Source organism: Notechis scutatus, chromosome 6, assembly GCF_049901735.1.
Source record: "Notechis scutatus isolate UNSWTSFEM ecotype Mainland chromosome 6, rNotScu1.2, whole genome shotgun sequence".
In the NCBI taxonomy this organism is placed as follows: domain Eukaryota; kingdom Metazoa; phylum Chordata; class Lepidosauria; order Squamata; family Elapidae; genus Notechis; species Notechis scutatus.
The window spans coordinates 66,785,465-66,807,889 of NC_142014.1; the positions used below are offsets into that span (position 1 = coordinate 66,785,465).

Genomic DNA, 22,425 nt, shown 5'->3' on the forward strand with positions numbered 1-22,425 from the left:
ACCCATTATCTCTAAATAGGCCCTGTTTCTCTATATTTTGCTTCTGTCCTTTATAACTTCTTTTCTTTTCTTTCTTCCCTCTCATCTTCTCCCCTTTTTACCCCCTTGTCTCACTACTTCTAATTCTCTCTTCTGCATTTCCCTCTTCTGTTGCTTTCTGATTTTATACTTATTTTTCACTCTATTTTTTTTTTTTGGAGTTGTTTTTCCCAATCTTAAACTTTCCATTCTCTTTCCCCCCTTTCCTTTTTCCCCCCCACCTAAGATTACTTGTTCATTAAAGCTGGCTTCTTCTTTGTCGCAATCTTCTTGTTCTGCAGGCATTTCTTGTTGTTTCTCAATTCCAAATCTCCATTTCTAAAAACTGAAATATGAAGCCAAAAGAACCTCTCCCTTCTTGTGCATCTTCTTTGTACTTTTTAAGTTCCATTCTCAGTTCTTCTAAAAGTGGAGCCATTTTAAACAGTTTTAAACAACCACCCAATTGATTTTAGTCATTCAAATACAATAACCAAAAATCCAGAAATCATCAAGTAATCCAAATAGTCCCGAGTTATTTCTTCTTATTTCTTTTTCCACTTTCTCTTCCTTGGGTTTTTGTTGCAATATTTAAGTTAAAATGTATCTTTTGGAAGTCTTGTTGAGATTTTGCTGTAAGTTCTTTTTAATTCCAGGCAGTCTCCTCCCTTCCAGATCCTGCCCTTTTATTCTTTTTCTCTCCTTTCCTGTTTTCAAAAGCTTTTGATTATCCAGAAATCTTTATTATCCCTTTGACTTTTTATTTTCAGCATTAAATGCCTATTAATGTCAAAGTGGATTTTTTCCAATTTCTTGCTTAAGTCTCTTAGCTGTCAGTATAGGAAAAGGAGAAAAAAAACCAAATCTTTTCCCCTTTCTCTCTCCTTCGCAGCTTAAAAATCTTCTTAGGGAACAATGTTATTGGTTTTTTTTTAATAGTTTCAATTCCAGGGTACCTTATTTGTTGCTTTTGCTGTTTGACCCGGTCAACCAAAACTTTCTCTTCTTATCTTCCTCCTGCACATTCTTTTCTGGTCGAGTTCTTCTTTGCGGTGGCCATTTCTGACCACCACTACAACCGCCTTCAGGAATGGGAGTATTGGCCAGCTGGGGAGGAGAGATGCGGCTCTCCTGCAGGCAGTCTCCCCCTTCTTCACCACCTCTACGGGGTGGCTTAGCCCCGAAACCAGCCGGCTCGGGGTGCTCCAGTGGCAAGCACGGATCGAAGCCTCGCAGAGACGAGGTTTTGGTCTATTGCCGAAGAAGCTCAAACCGGAATATTTAATTTTTTTTTTTAAGAGTACAGATTTTTTTTAGTTCTTGTGAGGCAAAGGCAGCTGTAAAATTCCAAGTTAATGTTTCGACAACTAGTGTTTAGCTATTTTTCATTTCTGCTCAATATTTTGAACATATTTATAGTTCACTGTGCCTTTAAATTTTACATATCATTTCTTCCCCATCGTTTTCTGATTTAATTTCTGAATTTGTATTTTTTTTTTTTTTTTTGTTTTTTTTTGCAAGGAGTTGCAAACATTCAGGACAAACCCCTCAAACAAGATTTTCTTTCTATTTCTTTGTGCCCATCACAAATGTATAGTGAAAAATTCCTCACTCTGTAAAACTGCTTTGGGAATTGTTAGGAGACCAGGAAGAGCTGCAGCTCACAAAAGCTTATCTCTCTTTGATCAAAAAGGTGCTACTGGATTTCTTCTAGTTTTGGTCACGATAAATAACATAGCTTTCTTCTTGCAGTGTCTACAGTTGAGGAATGCTGAAGAGGAGAATTCATTTTCTCAGTGAGGGGTATTCTGTTGTCAAATAAATACATCTTTTCATACAATCCTTATAAATGTCTTAATTTTCTTGGAAACTAGTACAATACACACTATATAGCAAGGATGAGCCTCAGGACCTATATGTGCCCCCATTATTTTTGCTCTTGTCTTATATGGGATCCCAACATAATATCCATAGCAGAAGTAGGTTTGTACAAGGTCTCGTGATGCCTACTAGATATCCTATTGATTCTTTTTTGGGAAGTACAGAAGGACATTTCAAAATTCTTCAGAACATTCCCAGATTGACATATTTTGAATATCCCGAGTGTTTTATATCTGTAATTATGCTTGGTTGCAGCTGATTTTTACAATTAACTGAAATGTATTCCCCATTTCAAATATGCCAGTATTTCTAGGATATAGATAGATCAGCTCAGCAAGCAGAAGTATTTGCTGCAGATATATTTTTGTTCTTACAGAAAATTTACTGAGTTCAGTTTCAGACGCCTGAAATTTACTGAGAAATCTTACCACGTAATATAGTTTGGTCAAACACCACCTTGACTATGTGCCTGAGATTGCTTTGGTGCTGCTTTGTAGAATCTGTTCTCTGTGTATTAAGTTGTTCAAATCTTCATTTGATGACACAATAAAAGACAAGAAAAAAATCCCACTTTAAGAGGAAAAAAAAGTGTAGCAAGCATATTGTGTAGCAAGACTTCTGGAAGAAAAGCAGAAGTTTTTCGACAGCTGATGTAGGTGTTCTTTTTCCCCCTCTTGTGCTTCATAAAGCCAGCTTATGCCAGGGAGATTGTCACACTAATGCACAGCTGCTTTGGGAACTAACATATGGTCTAAAGAGGTGGGGGAAGATGTTTTGAGGGCCTTTATGGCAGCTGCAGTTCTTCGTTCTGCCTGGGGGTTTCAGAGTGCTTGGTCATTCTCCAAATAAGTTGACTACACAGTGGTTGCTTGTGTTGCTGTTGAATGTATATGCACAGGTTGGTTATTTGTCTGATACACAGTCTAGGAAAAAAAGTCATTATACTGAAACTGTTTTTAAGATAGAGGACCAATTCATATTTGTGCCTAAATTATATAAAATTATTATTTATTAATTAATTATGTAGCTGTCCATCTCACCAAAACAACTTTGGATTGTTTTTAGATAGTAGAAAGTCGGAATATAGTAATGTTGCCCATTAAAAAAAAATACTATAGAAACAAATTTCAGGGGATTAGCTCTGTTGGCATGATAGACCAAACACAAGTAGTATAAAATCTTTTGATAAAATGCAGTCTGTTACACTTAAAGAATGTAAGACTACATCTGGGAGACATTTTGCAAACAGTACTTTGATTACCAGATTTATTATTTAGCACCCTGTCGACAAACACTTTTTTTTTTTGCATGACAATGAACCTTATGACTTCAGTTTGATTTACAACCTTTCTTGACCTGATGTCCTTCATTTGCATAGGGTTACAGCCCCCATCCACAAGAGAATAGGATACTGAGATAATGGGAAGAGAGGTCCAGTATACACGGAGGATATCAGGATATGTAGTGCTGACATATGTCACAGAGGACCAGCCTTATATACATCGAATATGTACAATGATAGTATAGTTCTTCTGGAATCTCTTGCCACCCTTTAATGTTTCTTCATCAGCTTATCATCCATCCTCTTTGGGTGTATTTCCCACTCCTGACATCAACTTCTACTGTATTCTGCTACACCTGCTCAGGTAACTCAAGCCAGCCTTTCCTCTTCAAGGGCTGCTTTCAGTAGTCCTTTCTCTGGACTGTTATATCTTTATTACTGATTTGGTTCTTGGCTAATCATTTCAGTCTCATTTCACTTCTCTCCTGTTGCCCTGTCTTGCCCTGTTTTCAGGACAAGGGAAGCATCTATTCTACAGAATGGAGAGTGGCCTAGCTGTGTCCCTCCAGATTGCTAGTTTGCAGTTAGATTGCATCTAAATTCTAGAAGATACAGCCAAAGATAGTAGATGTTTGACGGTATACTTCAATAGTCCTGGGAATATCCTATGTTGCTTACTCCTATAGTAGATTAGTGTTTTGTGCTCGGGGGCTATTGATTTTGATGGCCATTCTATTAAATTACAGAATGCTGTTTTTCTCACACTTCCATTTCTGCAAACTATAACTCTGTTAACTGACAAGATAATTTGCTTATCTTGTCCCAAACCTCCTAAAATGTTTGCTGAAATTTCAAGTTTGCCAAGTCTAGGACCCTGGCAATTCACAAGTCGGTACAGAGATCATTGCTGCCTTAAACGCTTAATTGGGAAGACAAAAAGTCTTGCTCTATTGTGTGTCACTTTAGAATAATAATGAACTGCATCCAGATGGCATGCTTCCGTTGGGTTACGTGCCCCTTTCGCAATCTGGTTGCCGAGCCGCTTAGAGCAAAAACACGCCTACGGAGCTATCACACAAAATATCCTTGTGATTGGTTAGACAAACAGCTTCCTTCTAAGAGTCAGATTGCTGCAGAAATGATGTGGTCACTCTTTTGAAACATTTCAGTTAAGCTTCTCTTCCCCTGCTTCTGTGGAATAGGCTGCTCAGAATAGCAGCGGCAATAGTTGGTCCAGAGCAGGGGTCCCCAACCGCCGGTCCGCGGACCGGTACCGGGCCGCGGAACAAGCCTTACCGGGCCGCTGGTTGCTGGGCGCCGCCATCTTTTTTTTTGGAAAGCTCACCGGAAGCGCTGTTTCGTCATAAAAAGATGGCGGCGCCCAGTTGACGCCGGTACCGGGCCGCGGCGCCCAGCTGATGTCGGAACCGGGCCGCGGCGTCGAAAAGGTTGGGGATCCCTGGTCCAGAGGATAAGGGAAGCTGAGCCATTTTATCTCCTATGTCCTTGCAATAAGGCTGCTGAGCCAAGTTATTTTACAGTGGGTGAAAAGAGGGAGCAACATTTTTAGCTAACGCCATAAAGTTTTAAGTTTCTGCATGGCTGAGATCTCTGTCTCTCAGAATAGTAGTTCTCCACATGTGCAGGTGAGAAACTAAAACTTTTATTATTTTTTAAAAAGCTGTTTTTAAAGCTGTTTTAAACGAATAAGAGAATGTTCCCGTACTCTATAGGTGTGTTTTAATATGGGTAAAATTCCATAGGTCAGACCCAAAGGGAAGAAAAAGATGAAATTCTCTTAGATGGTATTTGTGGGACAGGTAAACTCAACTGGAAAGCCATGAAGAGTTTGCAGTTGTGTGATTATTCTTCAACTTTTTTTTTTTTAAAGACAAAAGTGTTAGGCATAATACTTGATAGAAAAGACCACTGCAGATTGCAAACCGTTAAAGGATGTAAACAAAGACTATTTAGGTTAGTTATTATCTTAATAAATACCGATAGCTAGATGCAAGCGAAAAAATAATTTTGCCTTACATTAATTACTAAAGCTATTTAGGTTGATTCATTCTACAAAGACCTCCGCTTCCATATATTCTAGAATCATGCTTGTCTCTTTCCAGTTCCTCAGCAGTATGTGCCAGGTGGATGCACTTTATTTTCAGGGTCTGATGAAATGTTTCAATGAAGTCTGTGCATTATACCAGAAGCACAAGAACTGTCTGTCCATTCTCTTACCACCTAAGAAGGCAGAACAGAGATCTATTAATTTAACTTCTCTCTTTCTATAATTTCTATTAAAATGTGCCCCTTTCCTCATTTTTTTCCATTCTTAATCTGTCAACTAACTGTGGTGCAGTGATGCTATAATGCAGGAATCTATTAAAACAGTTTTTCCTGGTCAGACATTGTGTACTTTGATAGCATCTAGGAATTATATCAGCAGATTTGAAGTCAAAGCACATTAACTTGTTTTTTGTTTGTTTCTGACTTATTATAGTTAGCAAAGCAACGTACTTACGGTTCCTTACGGAAACTCTAAATACAAGCTCTAAATAAAAGCCAAAATGAGACAAAGAAATCTTGGGGAGATTTCTTTCCTAGGTGTTTTATTCTGTGCTAATTTATCCCAGTTTAATTGTCTGTTCTGCTGAATGAGGGTTTTCAGGCAAGTCTGCTTTTGAAAATATGTAGTGCCATCTGCCTCCCAGTTAAGAGTTTCTGTATAAGAGTATTCATTGTAAAGTCCGTTTACAAGTCACTTAATACAGCGGTCCCCAACCTTTTTTGTACCAGGTACCAGTTTCACGCAGAAACACTTTTTCAAGGACCGGGGGGAGAGGAGTCGAGTTTGGTGGTTTGCTTGCAGACGTTTCATTACCTGACTGGTAACACCTGATGTTGTTACCTAGTCGGGTAATAAAACGCTGCCAGCAAACCACCAAGTTCAGGGAGCGCCAATGCCTCCTCATTGCAACCCTGAGCGACAGATATTCTCTTCTATTGGGACATTTAAAACAGAGGGTTTCAGCTGCAGATTCAGGAACTGCGCCGGGCTGAGGAGCGCCTTCAAAACTGAGCGCTGGGCGGCGGCGGCCCACGGCTGTCTCCGCGGCTCAGGACAAGTCCCTGCAGGACGGCTGAGAAGCCCCGCCTCTCAGCCCTGCCTCCCTCAGCCTCATCCCTCAGGTGTCTCCCTCCCTCCCTCAGCCTCATCCCTCAGGTGTCTCCCTCCCTCCCTCAGCCTCATCCCTCAGGTGTCTGCCTCGTTCCTCTCTCAGTCGCTCTCTTGCTCCTCCACCAGCCCAGGAAGAAACTGCTTCAAAGAAGCCGGCAGGGTGGCTTTTCCTGTCAGCGCAGCTCCCCCCAAAGCGCCCGTTCACCCCCACCCCGCCGCCCGCGGTTCAATCCAGTGCTCCGTTCTGCCTGCCTGTCTGCCTGCCTGCCTTCGTTTCTGGTTGTTTCGGAGCAGCTTCGGCTGAGAAAAAGAGGCGAATAGTTATTATTCTCAGCCGAAGCTGCTCCGAAACAACCAGAAACGAAGGCAGGCAGGCAGAACGGAGCACTGGATTGAACCTGGATTGATTGGCGGCGGGGTGGGGGTGAACGGGCGCTTCGGGGGAGCTGCGCCGACAGGAGAAGCCACCCTGCCGGCTTCTTTGAAGCAGTTTCTTCCTGGGCTGGTGAAGGAGCGAGAGAGCGACTGAGAGAGGAACGAGGCGGGAGGAAACCGAAGCCACTGAGCCGGAGAGCAGGACAGGCTTTGGTTGCTTCCTCCCTCCCCTTCTTTCATTTGTGTCTTTGATCCCTGATCCCAGCAGCATTCACCGAAGGCGAAGAAAGCTGCCATTTTTATTTTATTTTTTATTTTTATTTTCTTTGTGGCCCGGTGCAAAGTGATCCACGGACCGGTACCGGTCCGCGGCCCGGTGGTTGGGGACCCCTGACTTAATACACTGAAATACTTAAATGTAGGGATGCAAATCATCTTCTGCTTTGTAAACAAAAGAACCAAGACCCAATATCCAGCATTCCTATTTTCAGTAATTGATAGAAAAGATCACTGCAGATTGCAAACTGCTAAAGGGTGTAAGCGAGAAAAGACATCTATGACTCCAGCATAGCTTGGCTGGAGAATTCTGGGAGTTGAAGTCCACAAGTCTTAAAGTTGCTAAGTTTGGAGACCCCTGACTTAAGGAATCCTTGCCTGTTAGAATACCACAAAGTGGACTAATTTAGCATTAGGCAGCTTTACAGATAGTCCTCAACTTACGATCCCGATTGAGCCCATAATTTATGCTGCTAAGTGAGAAATTTGTTCAATGACGTTTTGCCCCATTTCACAACTTTTCTTGCCACAGTTGTTTAGTGAATCACTGGAGTTGTTAAATTAATAACATTGTTGTTAAGTGAGTCTGGCTTCCCCCTTGATTTTGCTTGTCAGAAGGTTGCAACGGTCACAAATGTGAGTCAGTTATCAAGCATCCAAATGTAAATCACATGTCCATGGGGATGCTGCAACAGTCATAAGTGTGAAAAATGGACGTCGGTTTTTTTCCAGCACTGTTGTAACTTCAAACGGTCACTAAGAGAACCGTTGTAAGTCAAAGGACTAACTGCCTATACTGTATTTTGGAACTAGACAAGAACAAATTGTCTAAAAAGTTTACTTTTTTTTTAATGATTCCTGGATGCTGTAGCCAAGTATTGGATTGCTATAAGCAACAAGCACTTGTGCCTTCTTTGCTCCTGAATAAGAGCTTATGAATCCATTCACATTGATTGGATTTTTGCTAAAGTACAGGTAACCCTTGCCTAATGATCACAATTGGGGGGGAGGGAGGGAGAGAGGGGATGATTTTGGAGCAGGACATGTGATATGTGTTGAAGGAATAGGTTTGAATTTTGGAGTGAGGATGCCAAGTCCTATTTATATAATTTTATTTGGCAATTTACTTGTCATTTAGCCTCATTAGCTTACTATCCAATCCATCCTTAATGGGTCTAAGTCTACATGGAGGGAAGTAAGCAGTGGGGTGCCACAAGGTTCGTTCTTAGGCCCAGTACTCTTCAATATCTTCATTAATGACTTAGATGAGGGAATAGAAGGGGAACTTACCAAATTTGCAGATGATACTAAGCTGGCAGGAATAGCTAACACCCAAGAAGATAGGCTTAAGATCCAGATGGATCTTGACAGACTAGAACATTGGGCCATATCTAACAAAATAGAAAAGTAAAGTCCTATACTTAGGCAAGAAAAACCAAAAGTACACGTATAGACTGGGGGAAACCAGGCTCAATAGCAGTAACTGAGAGAGGGATCTTGGAGTCTTTAAAGGACAGCCAGCTAAATATGAGCCAGCAGTGTGTGCAGCAGCAGCCAAAAAAGCTAACGCAATCCTAAATTGTATTAACAGAGGGATGCAATCGAGATCAAATGAGATACTATTACCTCTCTATAAAGCCTTAGTAAGACCACACCTAGAATACTGCATCCAGTTTTGGTCACCACATTATAAAAAAGATGTTGAAACTCTAGATAGAGTTTCAGAGAAGAGCAACCAGGATGATTAGGGGACTGGAGACAAAAACATATGAAGAACAGTTACAGAAACTGGGCATGGCTAGTCTAGTGACGAGAAGGACCAGGGGAGACATGATAGCAGTCTTCCAATATTTGAGGGGCTGCCACAGGGAGGTATTTTCTAAAGCTATTTTCTAAAGCACCTGTAGGCCAGACAAGGAATAATGGGTGGAAACTGAACAAGGAGAGATTTAACCTGGAAATAAGGAGAAACTTTCTGACAGTGAGAACAATCAACCAATGGAACAGCTTTCCCTCGGAAGTTGTGGGAGCGCCATCACTTGAGACCTTCAAGAAGAGATTGGATTGCCATTTGTCAGAAATGGTGTAGGGTCTCCCGCTTGGGTGGGGGGTTGGACTAGATGACCTACAAGGTTCCTTCCAACTCTGATCTGTTATTTATTTGTTATCCATTGAAAGGCACAACAACACTTTTATCAAGTTTCCACATGCCCGCTGCCCTCTAAAATTGAGAAAACTGGTGAGAAGCAATATACTGTACAATGTTTCTTGAAATAGATGTATACACACACACACACACACACACACACACACCAGGCAAATATGTGCTTTTTCTGTTTTAGCTTAATAATATAACATGTTCTTCATGCAGGGTATTCATTGCAGTTAAGGCACTGTCTGGGTCACATATTTAATCAGATCAATTAAAACTCTAATGTTCTGTGAATTTGTACCAAGTACTAAATTTGATTAATTTCAACCTTGTCTTACTTTTTATGGCATAATATCTTATGGAATTCCAGCCTGTTTGGCTAACTTATGTCTGTCTGGGTGTATTGTGTAAACCAAGAATATGTAATTATTCAGAATCCAATCAGGGTCGGTCACTGGAACGAGAGGTTTCGTCTTCCAAGCTTTTGGACTCGTGACCGACCCAGACTGAATTCCAGCCTGTTTGGCTAACTTATGTCTGTCTGGGTGTATTGTGTAAACCAAGAATATGTAATAATTCAGAATCCAATCAGGGTAGGTCACTGGAACGAGAGGTTTCATCTTCCAAGCTTTTGGACTTGTGACCGACCCAGACTGGATGGCTGTTCCGGTCACATTATCCTGGGATACGTACGTTCGCCTTCATTCGTGTAATAATTCAGTAATACCCAATGTACTATGTTGTACAAACTGAGCCAGCATGTTATAGTGGTTCTGCCAGGTGGAGAGACCTATGTGCAAATCTGTATTCCTCCAAAAAAAAAATACCAGTAACTTTGAATACCTAGCTATCTTTTAATGGTATGTTCATGCTCTTATTTTAAAAATAATGACTCAATAGTTAAAGATACTGAGCTTCTTGTCAGCTGGCAAAGTGACACGCCAGCATGAATATGCGGCATGAGTTGGGCTTCCAACATCCGCCTGAGGCACCCCTGCAATCCTTACCTTACTGCACTGCCCCTCTGCTAAAGAGCTGAAAATCCTTGGCGTTTGGCTCACTCTGAATCTCTAGGAACTGGCTGAAAGAGCTGCCTGCCAATGGATGTCAGCTTCTTCCCTTTGGGGAAGAAAACTCCTTTTACAGGGTGCAGGAGTAGAGCTCAAATCACCAGGATTTAAGTACTGTTTCTACCCTCTGCAGGAGGATGTCAGATCTCGTCTGTGCATGAAAGGGGGATGCCTTCAGGGGGTGTTCAGACTTACAGGATCTGAGCTCTTTTCTCCTCCCTGCCAAAGGAGTTCAACTCCTTTCCACTTATGGAAGGGGACACCTTTGGGTGGGCGCAGAAACCAAGCTCGTATCTTCAGGATCTGAGCTCTTTTTTTTCCCACCCTGCCAAAGGAATTCAGCTCCCCTCAGCAGGCAGCTCTTTCAACAGACCCCAGAAACAAGAGGGGAATCCTCTCAGCAAGTGGCAGCAGCTGCCAGCCTCCTCCACTCCACTGACTTTTCCGAAAAAGCTGCCTGAGATTGCGGAACAACTGGGCAACCCATAAGTGCAGTCCCCCAAGTCACAACCATGTGAGCATGGTGCAGGCAGCGTGACATTTTACGACAGCCTGAAGCACCCTTTCCAAGGCTGTTGTAACTTTGAACATCAGCCAGTTGTAACTTTGAACATCAGCCAGTTGTAAGTCAAGGACTGTCTGTAATAGATGATATTCATGCTGTGTACTTATTTAAACTTTTAGGAAACAAGTAACTTTGAAGGTGTTTAGTTCTCCTCTGAAAGATATTGGGGCACGCAGCAGGAGGCAGCTGTATTCTGCCATTCTCTCTTCATTCTCTCTCCTTCATTCTTCCTCCAACCATGGCAAAAGCAGCTCCCTGAACCACACTGTACTCAGTTACAGCTAAGCAAAGAACATCTGTGGAGCAGGAAGCTAGATAAACTGTCTTGGTGGTTGATCTTCTTGCATTTGTGCCTAGACTCCCATTTCTGGCTTTGTAGTTTACATTCCCGTCGTTAGGTTTTGTCCTTTGCAAATAAAGCTTTTGCTTACCAAAACCATTTTGTGTTGTTTTCCTGTTTCAGGATTCTGGCAAAGATGGGGATGACAATTCAACTCAGGAAGATGAGGGCTTTATGGGAATGCTGCCTCTCCTCCAAGCCCACCATGCAATGGAGAGAATGGAAGAATTTGTATGCAAGGTAAGGGGTTGTAAAGCAAAGGGGCATCATGCACTAGTGAGCTTTGCACAGTTTGTGGGTCCCGTGGCTAGCAGTGCATGCCCTTCTGGCAACAAAAAAGGCAAGTCACCGTAGGTGGCCATCAAGAAGCTGCTGTCATTTGGGTGGTTATTTTAGTGGGTGTATCTTCAGATCTCATGCCTTCCATAATTGGATAAATTAGAAAGCTTAATATGAGGGGGATTACAAGTAGAAATGCGGGATTAAACATGTGGTACAACTGTTGAATCTCCTTTTAGAAACATCTGCAGAAGTCCACGCAGAATAATACTCTCTGGTTCACATGTTTCTGGGTCACAGGACTTCAATGTACAGGGTCACCTTTCCCTCCCTTCGCTCTTTCCTTTAGAAATCCTTGCAAATCTTTTCAAATTACCATATGCCTCTTTTGTATTGGAATCTCATTGTCTCCACAGTACAAAAAATAAAATCCAAATTCTATTGAATTGCTATCTTAGGCAAATCTATTGTATAATCCTGGGAGCCATTACTTGTCTATTTCAAGGGAAATAGTTCATACTATATAGTAGCCTAAATGCGATGCAACTATTCTTAATTTCAGAAGTAAAACAACAGAGGAATTTTGTCCTTGTTTTGCATTTCTGTACCTGCATCAGTGGAATGAGAGGTTTAAAAACCTAGTTATCTTAACACAAATTCTATTAAAATTTAATCCCAATATAGAAATGTAGCAGAGAAATCTGATTCTTACTTTTATCCAGCATCATAACTATTTAAAACATTATCATATATTTGATTCCTGTTTGGGAGGAACCACTTTTGTGTTTGTTGAATAAATTGGATGTATTAGGTTGTCATTGATTTCATGCATTATATATATACCTCTATTATAAAGACTTGCAGCCCAGTGAGATATCTGCATGCTTATTTTTTCATTCCTATTTTTATTACCTACCTAATGGATATTGTGCAAGAACACTTCCTTTATGGGAAAGGATTTCACACAAAGCAACATTCTAGCCATTGTTATTATAGCACATAACTTGTGCATAGATTCTAGAAATAATAAATATTTTTCAAAATTTGCATAGCATCCTCCATTGTGAGCCCTTGAGCGATGTTAGAAGATGGAAACATGCAGAGTAGTAGAGCTTGGTTTTGAGCAATAGCAATAGCACTTGGATTTATACACTGCATTACAGTGCTTTGTAACCCTCTCTAAGTTGTTTATAGAGTCAGCCTATTGGCCCCAACAATTTGGGTCCTCATTTTACCCATCTTGGAAGGCTGGAAGACTGAGTCAACCTTGAACCTGGTGAGATTCAATCTGCCAAATTGCAGGTAGCCAGCAGTCAGCAGAAGTAGCCTGCAGTACTGCATTCTAACTACTGTGCCGCCGTGGCTCATAGTAGTTGTGTTCTACAGCTTTTCTACAGCTCTTTTTGATACAGCTCAGGAATCATCCTGTTTTCTAATTTCATATGGAAAATAAAATGCACATATATGGATACATCATATATGTCAATTTCCTGTAGCTCTGTTCCATCACACCATGATCCAGAGTGTAACTTCATATTACTTCCTTCAGGTATGGGAGGGCCGATGGCGTGTCATTCCCTTCGACGTCTTGCCCGATTGGTTAAAAGACAACGACTACCTGTTGCATGGGCACCGGCCACCCATGCCTTCTTTCCGGGCTTGCTTTAAAAGCATCTTCAGAATACACACAGAGACAGGCAACATCTGGACGCATCTACTAGGTATGGAAACGTTAAAACTTTCCTTATAGTTCCTAATGTTATAATAGGAATGAGAAGAATGTAATAAGCCACTCTGTGGTAATTCTATGAAAATAAATAGTTTTGCTCCAGCATTAATTTTTGTTGACTTGAACCCGATGTTCTGATATGTACAGCTCAGCTAGCATGTCGTAATACGCTCTTCTGCCCAACTGTGGCTGGTAACAAGATTGTTGTTGACCTGCCTGAATGCCACTGTTGATGGACTAGATCCATGTGAATAGTGGTACTCATTTTAATTAGGATCCCCTTACCCTTTTCTATGATAGCATCCAACCTGTCCATTGTATGGTTCCTTTAACAAGCTTGAGTTACAATGTCAAACTGGAGGTGGTTCTTTTTAGCTATCAGTATTGTCTATTGCATCAGATGAGTTTGTTTTCCTTGCATTCATCAAACTGCTGAATCAGGATTTCTGGCTCCAGGCTTTGACATGGGCTATCTGAGTTGCAGTGATGCAGACCAATATTATCCATTGCAACTCTCTGTATTGCCTTTGGAAGTAGCTTAAATTACCTTCGCTTCCTGATCATTGGGACTAATGTTAAGCTAGCAATTACCTTGAATTACCATTGCAGTCAGTATATACTACTGATCTGGAACAAAACTTGATTTGCTGACATTTTTAAAGTATGTAAATTACAACTATTTTACTTGGCAGGTTCTGCTTGAGTCAAAGTACATCTGCTCCAGGCCTTAGTGACGCACTGATAATATCTGTGTGTCAATGCCACTTTCAGTGTGTAATTACACTGAGCTGAACCTAAATCTGGCTTTGTGTCAGGTCACTTGTTTTGTTTGGACTTCATAATCCTGCTAAAATGTTTCATGCAGCAAGATTAACCCTGAAAAAGGAAGGGAGGACTGTAAGCAGGTATTAGTTTGCAAGAGCCAGAAATTCTAGCAGGGTAGACTTGAAAATCTGGAAAGAGCAGTTAGCATTGTTATGAATGTATTGGAGAATGTTAGCCAATCTTTGCCTCTTGTCAGAAAATAAGCCAACAGAAAGTAGCTCAAACATAAGGTCGATGGTTTAGAGGCAATGTTTTGTGGTTGTGCCCCCTTTGCCCACCTTCTAATAACCTTGTCTTCTTTTGTCCAGGATGTGTGTTCTTTTTGTGTTTGGGGATCTTCTACATGTTCCGGCCAAATATGTCCTTTGTAGCACCTGTTCAGGAGAAGGTGGTGGTTGGAGTGTTCTTCTTGGGAGCCATCCTTTGCCTTTCCTTCTCATGGCTTTTTCACACAGTTTACTGCCATTCAGAAGGCGTTTCTAGGCTCTTCTCCAAGTAAGCATTTTAATGATTAACTGTGAGCTTAAAAACCCCTAGTTTGCCCCTATTTTTAGGTCTGGGCAAGGGGAAAAGACTGAAGAAATTGGCTACATTTACTGATTTGATGTACGGGGATGGATGGATGGATTGGTGGGTCAATGTATATAAACCCTTTTGAAAAATAGTAGTGCATTGTATGTACATAGGTGGTCCTGTAAGTGACTTACGACAGGTCACTTAGCAAACACTCAAAGTTACGACGGACTGCCCCAAAGCTACTGATGACCAGGTTTCAAAGTTAATGACAGTTGTGACACCCCTGAAGTCACTTGCTCTTGTAACCGACTGAGTGGGTGCTGCAGTGCTCACCCACCCAAGGTGGCACAGTGGTTAGAATGCAGTACTGCAGGTTGCTTCTGCTGACTGCCAGCTGCCTACAATTCAACAGTTTGGCTCAAGGCTGACTCAGCCTTCCATCCTTCCAAGGTGGGTAAAATGAGGACCCAGACTGTTGGGGGCAACATGCTGACTCTGTAAACCGCTTAGAGAGGTGAAGCACTGTGAAGCGGTATATAAGTCTAAGTGCTATCCCACTGGAGCCACTTATCCACCCAAGGGAGATCAGGTGGCTCTAGCGAGTGTGAATCAGTTGGACTTTGCAGCAAAGTCCTTCCCATCCAGCAAGCCAGGGCAGGTCAACAAGTTGGAGTATGCAAACTCCATCAAGTGAAGGGAGGTCAGGTCCGCTGGAGTTTTGCAAGCCGCCTCCAGCTTTCTTCTTACCCAAAGGACTTGCAGCGCTTAGCCTGCTCCGGAGCCCAGCAACACCCAGCCTACTTTTCTGTTCTTGCAGCATCTGAGAGAGGCACCCAGCCCAAGATCCGCATTCTTACAGACCTAGCCTTGTGGCAAAACAGGTGTTATTTTCACGAACTTGTAGGGGGCTCCCTTTTTAAGGAGGTTCCATAAACTGCACAAAAACAAACAAAGATGGAGCTTCCTTAAAAAAAATGGAGCTCATTTTAAAAAAAAAGAACACAGTATGGTGAGAATAGAACCTGTTGCAAAATAGCAGGATTTTGCCAGGAGACTGGGTCTATTAAGAAACGGATCCTGTATCAGGTCAGGTGCCTATCTCAGAAGCTGAAAAATACGAAACAAGTGGGTTTTGCTGGGCCCTGGAAAAGGCTGAGTCCTCTAAGTCCTTGGGTGGGGTCTCCCCTTGTTCACTGGAGGCCAGCAAATGCTGACTGGTCCGACCTCCCTTGCTTGCTGGGTGGAAAGAAAGCTGAAGGACTGCTGAGACCCTCCTGGCAAGAAGGGGAGTCTAGGGTACTTCATGGAGTGGGTACAGCCTTGGTAGGTAACCCTGGGCCTGTGTAGTCCTCCCACCCCCAAGTCACCCTATGCTCCATTTAACAGCTCTCACATTCGTTTAACATTTAAGAGCCGTGGTGGTGCGGTGGTTAGAACGCAGTATTGCAGGCTAATTCTGCCGACTGCCAGCAGTTTGATACTCACCAGGCTCATGGTTGAGTCAGCTTTCCATCCTTCCGAGGTGGATAAAATAAGGACCGATATTGTTGGGGGCAATAGGCTGACTCTGTAAACCACTTAGAGAGAGCTATGAAGCGGTACGTAAGGCTATTGCTATTATCATTTGCAACAGGGAGAGCAAATAATGGGGTCATTGTGAGGCCATTTCGCTTAACGACTGTCGTGATACGCGGCTGTAATGGTCATGCTCCCTTATGATCATATCTCAAAGACTACTTGTACTGAATTTCTTAGGGCCAAATAAGGAAGCCTTCACAAGCTGAAACACTTTCCCTGTTTGGGAAGGTCTGCAAAAGTTTTGTTTCATGAATCAATAGCAATAGCAATAGCACTTAGACTTATATACCGCTTTGTAGTGCTTCACAGCCCTCTCTAAATGGTTTACAGAGTCAGCTTATTGCCCCCAGCAATCTGGGTCCTCATTTTACCCACCTCGGAAGGATGGAAGGCTGAGTCAACCTTCAGCCTGGTGGGATTCAGTCTGCCAAATTGCAGTAGGAGTAGCTTGCGGTACTGCACTCTAACCACTGCGCCACCGAGGCTCCTCAGTGGACTATATGTGCCTTACATTTAAAATTTACAAGCCAGGTGAATACAGGTCTCCAGAATTGTTCTTTCCTATACTTTCACCAGTATCCAGAATTTATTTTCAGGATGCAATTGTATTACAGATAAGATCAGGCGTGGTTCTTATTGCTTATAAAGTTAGTTGCATCAACACGATGAAAGGTGTGAAATCGAGCAGACGAGGATGCTGGGGGATGTGAAGTTCTCCTCAAATGACTTTTTCCACCCTCCTTTGTCTTAGGCTGGACTATTCTGGGATTGCTCTTCTCATTATGGGCAGTTTCGTCCCATGGCTTTACTATTCTTTTTACTGCAACCCTCAGCCCTACTTCATCTATCTGATTGTGATCTGTGTCCTGGGCATTGCAGCCATTATAGTTTCACAGTGGGATATGTTTGCAACCCCTCAATATCGAGGAGTACGAGCAGGTGAGGTTTCTTTGCAACATATATTGTATGTCGGAGGTGGAAGGAAAACTTGAACTCGCATTAATGATACTGTACCCTTTGAAATTACACAATGCAGTTGTCACTTAGATTTGCATAATGTAACATTCCAGGCATGTCTGTTTCTGTAGCAGAAGGCCTTGTGACAATGTTAAAACACCTGTTAATGGCCTATGAATATCACTTCACACGCACATAAATTGTTATCAGTCCCTAATCTGATATTTTGGGGTGCATGAGTTAAAACCAAACCCCCAAACACGAAATGTTAACTGTGGGTAAAGCTGTCAAATTGGTTACTCTTTACAAACATTTAAGCCAAAATATATTTATTTGTGAAAATATCACAGGATTGTTTTTCCTGCCTTGTGTGTTCTAATTGTGCCCATTATTCAGCATTTTGTGTGTGAGACTGTCAGCTAAGAAACCCAGCCACTGATGTCCAGCCTATCTGATGAATCGGGACAGGTGAAAGCCTGCCTAATCAATGGCCATGGGCATAATTTCTGGCACTGTCTGAATAGTTGGCGAATTACGGTAGATGTGAGATATTTAGATTTAAGACACTTCAAAGATTCCACGTGCTCAGCAAAAATACTAGCTGGTGATTTTGGGGTGAGTCTTCTGGGTATTAAGACTAAAATTAAATTTATAAAATTTTGAAAAGAGAACATGAGTTATCTGATTAAAGTTATGGTTGGTTACATTAATTTTAAGAGGTGTTCATAATAAAACTGTGAATAAAGTTATTTTGGACTTGGTATTTTAGGTTTGTGCGTGATATTGGATACAGGCTACAGTTGCATGTAACACAAAAATAGGTTTAGTACTATTTAAGGGGAAAAAATGTCAAAAATTACTTAATTTTATCCATTTATAAAGATGGTCTATATTTTTTTGGCCAGAGTTTGTGTTACAGTAGAATGCTTCTGGTTCAATAGCAAAGCAGACTTCATTGCTAGTTTAATAATGTAAGTTAATATAAGTTAATATTCTACCACAATGGAAGCTCAGGGCTTCTCCAGCTTCTTTCTAGTAATAATGATAAACTGTGGTTTTCATTCCTCTGTTATGACAGACAGAAAAATACTCTTCTAATTGAAGTTATAACTAGAATGATCAGGAGAACCCCTTTATAGGTAGTCCTCAACTTACGACTTAGTGACAGTTTGAAGTTATAAGGGAACAACCCTGCCCCCCCAAAAGATGTTTACAATCTGGATTCAAAGTTCTGACTGCCACGCCTCCCCCACCTCTCCCGGGGTGATCTCATGTTTGCCTTTACATACATCGGGTTGTGCTCTGTGGTCAATCTGACTGCAATTTTCTTTTTTGGCTGGGAAGCAGCGTTTGCTTAAAGTTTCTCGCAAAAACCTCCCATTGTGGACAGTGGGTCCACTTAACAACTGCGGCATTTCGCTTAATGACCACAAAAACGTTTTCAAAGTGGATCAGCTACATCAGGACCCTTTCAACAGCCAGCACAACTTATGGCTGTAATTCTGGGCTCAATTATGGTCATAAGTCAAGAACTACCTGTAATTAATTGGAACAATTAGCCCTATCAGGTCAGGAAAGCCTTTAGACATTAAAGAGCTTTGGGTGCGTTTTTCTTTCTTTCGAGACCCTGAATTTTAACCATATGATCTCATGTTCACTTTATGATCCCTTTTATATGCAAGGTTGAATCTGATGCCCTTCCTTTGTCTCCTAGGAGTGTTCCTGGCCCTGGGCCTTAGTGGTGTGATTCCCACCCTGCACTTTGTCATCTCGGAAGGGCTCATCAAGGCCGCCACCATGGGGCAGATAGGATGGCTGGCCCTCATGGCCTGTTTGTACATCACTGGCGCTGGCTTGTACGCTGCTCGCATCCCAGAGAGATTTTTCCCGGGCAAATGTGACATCTGGGTAAGCGTAGCTATGAACTGCCAGGCATAAAGCTGTGAGGCAGTTCTAGCAGTGCCTCTGTTTAGTTCTGTGGTGAAACAGAGGCTGATTAGGCTGTTGAAAGCCACAGCACCTAGCAAACTCATTGGCTTTCCAGAAATGGGGGGTGGGGGGAAATATCTCAGTGTTCACTCTCAGAGACTCTCAGAGTGGCACGTGGGCTCTGGAAATGCAGCTTTCTGACCTAGCTGTTCAGAGCAAATTTGCCCTTCTCTTCTTAAGCCTTGAACAGGTGCAAATTGCCACTTGAGGCTTTACTGGGCTCAAGGACATGGAACAGGGGAGTTTCCTAGCAAATAAATTATTTGTTTGCCCCTTAGCAGGCTAGTCCTGTTTCTAGGAGCTTTGCAAGACTGCTGTTATCATTTGGTGCTTGTTCTGGGAGGGGAAAAAACTTCGTTTTCTAACAGTGCCCTTTCTCTCTTTCTTTCTCTCTCTCTCTCTCTCTCTGTGTTTTTTCCCCTCTCTTGTAGTTCCACTCCCATCAGCTCTTTCATATTTTCGTGGTGGCTGGTGCTTTTGTGCACTTCCATGGGGTTTCAAATCTTCAAGAGTTCCGTTTCACCGTTGGGGGAGGCTGCTCAGAGAACGAGATGGAGTAAAAACCCGTCCCCGGTTGAGGATCATAACCAAAACTGAACCATGGGAGCAGTCAATCTACACTTCTCCTACAATAGTGTGGAAGCTTTGCAGGGAATCTTAAGTGTAAGATGGGAGAAATATTCATACCTCAAACAATGGAGTGAATTGGTTCTGAAGACGTGGACATGCTTAAATCTTAACTTATTCCTGGGATCTGCAACTGAAGCAAGAAAAAAACAACCCTTTCTTAAATCAGCTTACGTTCAATGCCGTATTTATTTGTAGAAAATAAGAGAGGTTATCTTGGGGAAGAGCTTGGCAATTTTTTCTTTTCTTTTTTTAAAATCTAGCTTAGTTAAGATTTGTATCTTGTTCGGGTAAGTTGATTTTTAGATGCCCTTTTGGGAGAAAAAAAATGTAAATAAGATTTCTAACTTTCTGTTTGATTAAAAAGTTTCTATAAATGTTTTAAAAGGGGGGAGGGAGATGGATTTTTGTATTGGTTGTAACATGCAAGTACCACACACTGTTTCTATTTTGCACAAATTCTTAAAACGTGCAGGAAAGCTAGGTGAAACTCCTAAAATCAGGCATCTGGATCCTGTAGGTGCTTCCTAATTCTGGTGTATACTGATTGGCTCACTCCAGGGGACCCAGTCCACTGCCCACACCACAAGGCCCGAGAGCAACGAAGCGCTTAAAGATCAGCCTGCTCAGAAAGTGGAGGCAAAAGGCACCAAAAGGCCTTCTAAGCTCTCCCCTGGAGTGGTTTTTTTTTAAAGATTCCTTCATTGGCCTTTTGCTACATAGGGGTTTGATGGCTTAAGGTACAATGTGGCATATATCCTGACCTTTTGGGGGGTCTCTCATCAGTGTTTCACCATTCTTTTGGGCGTGCTGTTTTGTTTATCCAAGTGCAATTGTTGGGTACCAACCTTCTAGGTGATCTGGCCTGGGGTGGAAATGGACTCAAGGGGGATGGGAAGTACCCACAAGAAAGCAACTTTGTTTTTGTTTTATGTAAGAAGAAGACTGCCTGTCTATGTGTTAATGTGTGTATGTGTGTGTTGCTGTGTGACAGTAACACCACACTTGTCTGTATTAAATCCACTGAACTCTGCAGGCTGCAATAGTAACACTGCCATTCTTTTTCCTCTTTCTCCTGGGGCTTAGGACAATACTGTGCACTATTTTTAATAAGTGAAAAGCAAACAAACCCCACAGGGTAGACTTTTCCTCTGCTTGTTAAAGTAGTGTTTGTGCCGGAGAGAAAATTGTGAGCGTTTTCAAATTTAATGGTATGAGGCCAGGAGTATTTGAAGAGGAGAGAGTTATGACACAACAAAAACAGTCAACATGACAAGTGAGAGAAGAAGTATGTTTATTGCTGGTGAGCAATATTGAATCTAGACAGAAACATCTGAGCAAAATGCAGAATTCGTAGACTAGCCATTTGTCTCACTGTAAGGACAAATAATTTAGCCTATAGTGAGTTATCAAGGATTGCTTGTGGGGCAACATAATTGGTTATGGTTTTAAAATGTTACATTTTTATAAAGAAATCCTTGGTCTTTCCCTTAGCTCTTCTTCTGAAATGGATTCCTCTTAAGTATTTAAACCTGCAGGAGGTGCTTAACTGGTTCTTGTAGGTAAATTCAAATACAGATGTGTTCTGGCTAGGATCATGATACTAAATACATACAGGTAAAAATCGCAACCTAATATATTTCATTGTGTTGATCCCAAACTGAAAACAGAACAGTATTAACTGAATCCCTTCAATCAAACTGGGAAACCAGTTATGAGAAACTTTGGAGTTTTGTGTTTATGGAATCAGCTGGTACAAGGATAGTTTATCTAAGGTGGGGAAGTGGTAATACATATCACACCCAGGATTACTGTTTGAGAAGCACTTTTAGGAGTGTATCTCTGTATATACTAGCAGAGAATATATCTCCCTACTCTGGATTATCCATGCTCACTCTGAATGTGGCACTTGCAATCCAGCCCAACAGCACAGAATACAACCTGTACAGAACGCACCATTTTGCTGCCCTTAACTTCCGATCTTCCCGTTGAAGATATTTTGTGTCCCAGTATGAAAACTGCATAGCTGCGCACTTTTTCCGTGGTGCTTGCTGAGACTTCCTCCCAGGTTGGCACCTGAACGCCTTACTCTCTCAGCAACTGGAGGTTCGCTTTGCTTTCTTTAGGTGTGTGTGCAGGGTTCAGCCTAGCATAGTTGAGATATACAGCTCCCCCCATTAACTAGTGGCCTTGTTCAGTATTTTCATTTCTAATTGCTCACTGTTGAAGGCAACAAAGCACATCTTGGATTTTGAAGATTGGGGGGGGTGGTGAGGGGTCTCCAGCCAATGGGATCCAATTACTTGTTGTATTCTAAACTTCTAATAAAAAGAACAAATGTAAAACGGGATTGGAGTTTTGCTTTTGCTGTTGTTGTTTTCGTGCCAGTATAAATTATCAGAGGTAACTGCATTTGTAATTTAATACTCACATACACTCCCATTCAGGTAGTCCTCGACTTATGACCTCAGTTGGGACCTGAATTTCTATTGTAAGTTGTTGTGATTGTGTGTGCCAGGATTCCAGCAGTTACTCCAATTAAATCATGAGCCTTGAGCCACACTCCTAAAACTTCTTTGGATTTATTAGAAGTTAACATGCCGGCATTTGCCTGGGTGTAGCCGACTCTGAGATATGTAATTCACTGCCACCCTTGATCCTGCTTTCCCCCCCCACCCCTCTGGGTGTATCATCCAACAAAACACGTCCATAGCCAAGAGTCATCAATCATGCTCTCCAATTAGATTTTTGCACGGCAGAAGCTTCAGTCATCTAATCAGTCTCTGAA

At 41.9% G+C, this 22,425-nt stretch overlaps 1 protein-coding gene across 1 annotated transcript in view; it reads left to right on the forward strand.

Moving 5' to 3' along the window:
• ADIPOR2 (adiponectin receptor 2) overlaps positions 1–21,982 on the forward strand; it is a 39,351-nt gene extending 17,369 nt beyond the window's left edge. Inside the window, exons 3-8 of the mRNA XM_026663889.2 lie at positions 11,261–11,377; positions 12,966–13,137; positions 14,279–14,465; positions 16,816–17,003; positions 18,736–18,929; positions 19,442–21,982. Coding sequence (XP_026519674.2) covers positions 11,261–11,377; positions 12,966–13,137; positions 14,279–14,465; positions 16,816–17,003; positions 18,736–18,929; positions 19,442–19,570 — 987 coding nt within the window. The 3' untranslated portion in view covers positions 19,571–21,982. The remainder of the gene's footprint in view (positions 1–11,260; positions 11,378–12,965; positions 13,138–14,278; positions 14,466–16,815; positions 17,004–18,735; positions 18,930–19,441) is intronic.
• The last annotated feature ends 443 nt before the right edge of the window (positions 21,983–22,425 follow it).